This window comes from Phaethon lepturus, unplaced genomic scaffold, assembly GCF_000687285.1.
Source record: "Phaethon lepturus isolate BGI_N335 unplaced genomic scaffold, ASM68728v1 scaffold24674, whole genome shotgun sequence".
Classification (NCBI taxonomy): Eukaryota; Metazoa; Chordata; class Aves; order Phaethontiformes; family Phaethontidae; genus Phaethon; species Phaethon lepturus.
Window position 1 is genome coordinate 1,525 of NW_010535816.1, and position 743 is coordinate 2,267.

Below are 743 nucleotides of genomic sequence, written 5' to 3' on the forward strand. Positions count from 1 at the left end.
GGAGGCTCCCGCCGCCCCTGCTCTGCCAGACCCCCCGCCATGTCAGTCTGGGGGGGTCCCCGGCACCGAGAGACCCTCACCATACCTGGCCAGCACGGGGTTGCGCCGGTAATAGTCGAAGAGTCCGAAGCCGTGACTGGTGCCGAAGGCCACGAGGTTCCACTCGGAATGGAGGGTGACGGCGGTGACGGCGGCGGGGGGCACGCACTGCACCAGCACGCTGGGCTGGAAGCCAGGGGCGAAGGGCAAGGGCCCGTTCCTGGGGGACAGCCGGTCATGGCCCTTCCAGGTGAAGCCCTCGCGGTCCTGCAGCAGGTCCACTGTGGCCACGCTGACCGCGTGCTCCGACTTCTCGTCGCTCAGCTCCATCACCAGCACCTGCAGGGGACAAGCACGGATGGTGGGGGATGCATGCTAGACCCGCCCCCAGGGACAAGCCACCCTGCTGCAAGCTGGGGGCTAAACCCTGTGGGTAGGAGCCCTTCACAGACGGGCACGGGGGTCTGCAGGGCCTGAAGCCCCATCCCGTGCCCTGTCTGCCCAAGGGGGGAGCCAAGAGGTGCCCAGCAGCCCCCGCTCTGCCCCTCACCACCCTACCTGCCCCAGCCGTGCCGGCCACCACCATCTTGGCTGTGTACTTGCAGAGAGCGATCTTCTGCACGCCCAGGCGCGGGTCGTCGCTGTAGGGATCAAAGCAGCCCACCTGCGGGAGTGGGGGTGTGTGTGGGTGCCTTCATACAGCC

At 68.2% G+C, this 743-nt stretch overlaps 1 protein-coding gene across 1 annotated transcript in view; it reads right to left on the bottom strand.

Moving 5' to 3' along the window:
- Nucleotides 1–712, bottom strand: part of LOC104619933 (lethal(2) giant larvae protein homolog 1-like) — a gene marked incomplete at both ends in the record, with an annotated part of 2,207 nt that extends 1,495 nt beyond the window's left edge. Inside the window, 2 exons of the mRNA XM_010285986.1 lie at nt 81–378; nt 593–712. Coding sequence (XP_010284288.1) covers nt 81–378; nt 593–712 — 418 coding nt within the window. The remainder of the gene's footprint in view (nt 1–80; nt 379–592) is intronic.
- Between the last annotated feature and the right edge of the window lie 31 nt (nt 713–743).